Source organism: Emiliania huxleyi (genome assembly GCF_000372725.1).
Source record: "Emiliania huxleyi CCMP1516 unplaced genomic scaffold EMIHUscaffold_8804, whole genome shotgun sequence".
NCBI lineage: Eukaryota > Haptophyta > Isochrysidales > Noelaerhabdaceae > Emiliania > Emiliania huxleyi.
Window position 1 is genome coordinate 197 of NW_005195436.1, and position 1,030 is coordinate 1,226.

Consider the following 1,030-nt stretch of genomic DNA (forward strand, 5'->3'; position numbering starts at 1 on the left):
CACTCGGCAGTAGGCACCCGCGGCACGGCCCCGCTGTCGGCTCTCGCGGGCTGCGGAACCGGCCCCAGAAGGGGACGGTCCGGGCGAGTGTGGCAGCTCCTGCGCTAGTATGGGCACCCTCTATTATAGCACTACTGATCCTGGTCATTAGAGCTGCCAGGGATAGCGTCAGGAGCTGGTAGGAGTCAAAGCCCCTCATATTTGAGACATCGTGTCCCATATATACTCGTGCAACAACCCGTCCAACCCACAACCGCCTCTCGGTCTCGCCACATAGAGCCGTAGCACATTCGGCGATTTTTTTCTGAATTCTTTACATACGTACTCTCTAGCGTTGGCCGTTGCCCACGATCCGAATTGGGTTGCTTGGGATTTTGATTCGGGTGCCCGAGGCGCGAGGCTTGGCGAGGGCACGCTCAACTATGCAGCGTGCGACACCGTGGCGAGGTCGACCTGCAGCTCCTTTTGCAGCGGCTCGAGCCTCTCCGCCAGCAGCCTCTCCGCCTGCGCCACGTCGAGCTGCGCCGCCGCCTCCTCGGCGCTGCTCACCCCCTTTGCGAGCTCGAGCACGATCTCCCACTGCACGCGGCCGAGCGCCTGCGCGTTGGCGTAGGTCACGTTGCCCGCCCCGCCGTAGCAGACCTGCCGTCGTGAGCACACACAAGCCGGGCTTTGAGTGCCGTGCGGTGTCTTCGGAGCGTCGCATGAATGCACGGGGTACGAGTACAGCCGCACACAGCCGCGTACAGCTGAATGCGAGTCCTCTCGACAGGGACCTGTGCTCAGCATCTAGGGTCGCGCACCATGGCGTAGCGCGAGCGGAAGCGCGCGCCGAGGGGCGAGTTCTCGAGCGCGTTCTCCACCGCCTTGCAGAGGCGGAACTGCGGGTCGGCCGTGCTCGACTGCATCTCGACGTAGTTCTCGAGCGCCATGTCGGCGATCGCGTCGGCGTTCGGCTTCCGCGCAGCCTCAAAGGCGGCGAAGGCGGCGGCGTAGCCGGCGGGCGACGCGACGGCCGGCGCGGCGTGCT

General features: G+C 65.0%; 1 protein-coding gene across 1 annotated transcript; it reads right to left on the minus strand.

Moving 5' to 3' along the window:
- Positions 1-420: 420 nt before the first annotated feature.
- On the minus strand, positions 421-932 carry EMIHUDRAFT_259197 (hypothetical protein; the record flags this gene model as incomplete). The annotated part of the gene is made up of 2 exons (XM_005758098.1): positions 421-642; positions 804-932. The coding sequence occupies 2 exons, from the start codon at positions 930-932 to the stop codon at positions 421-423; spliced, it is 351 nt and encodes a 116-aa protein (XP_005758155.1).
- Between the last annotated feature and the right edge of the window lie 98 nt (positions 933-1,030).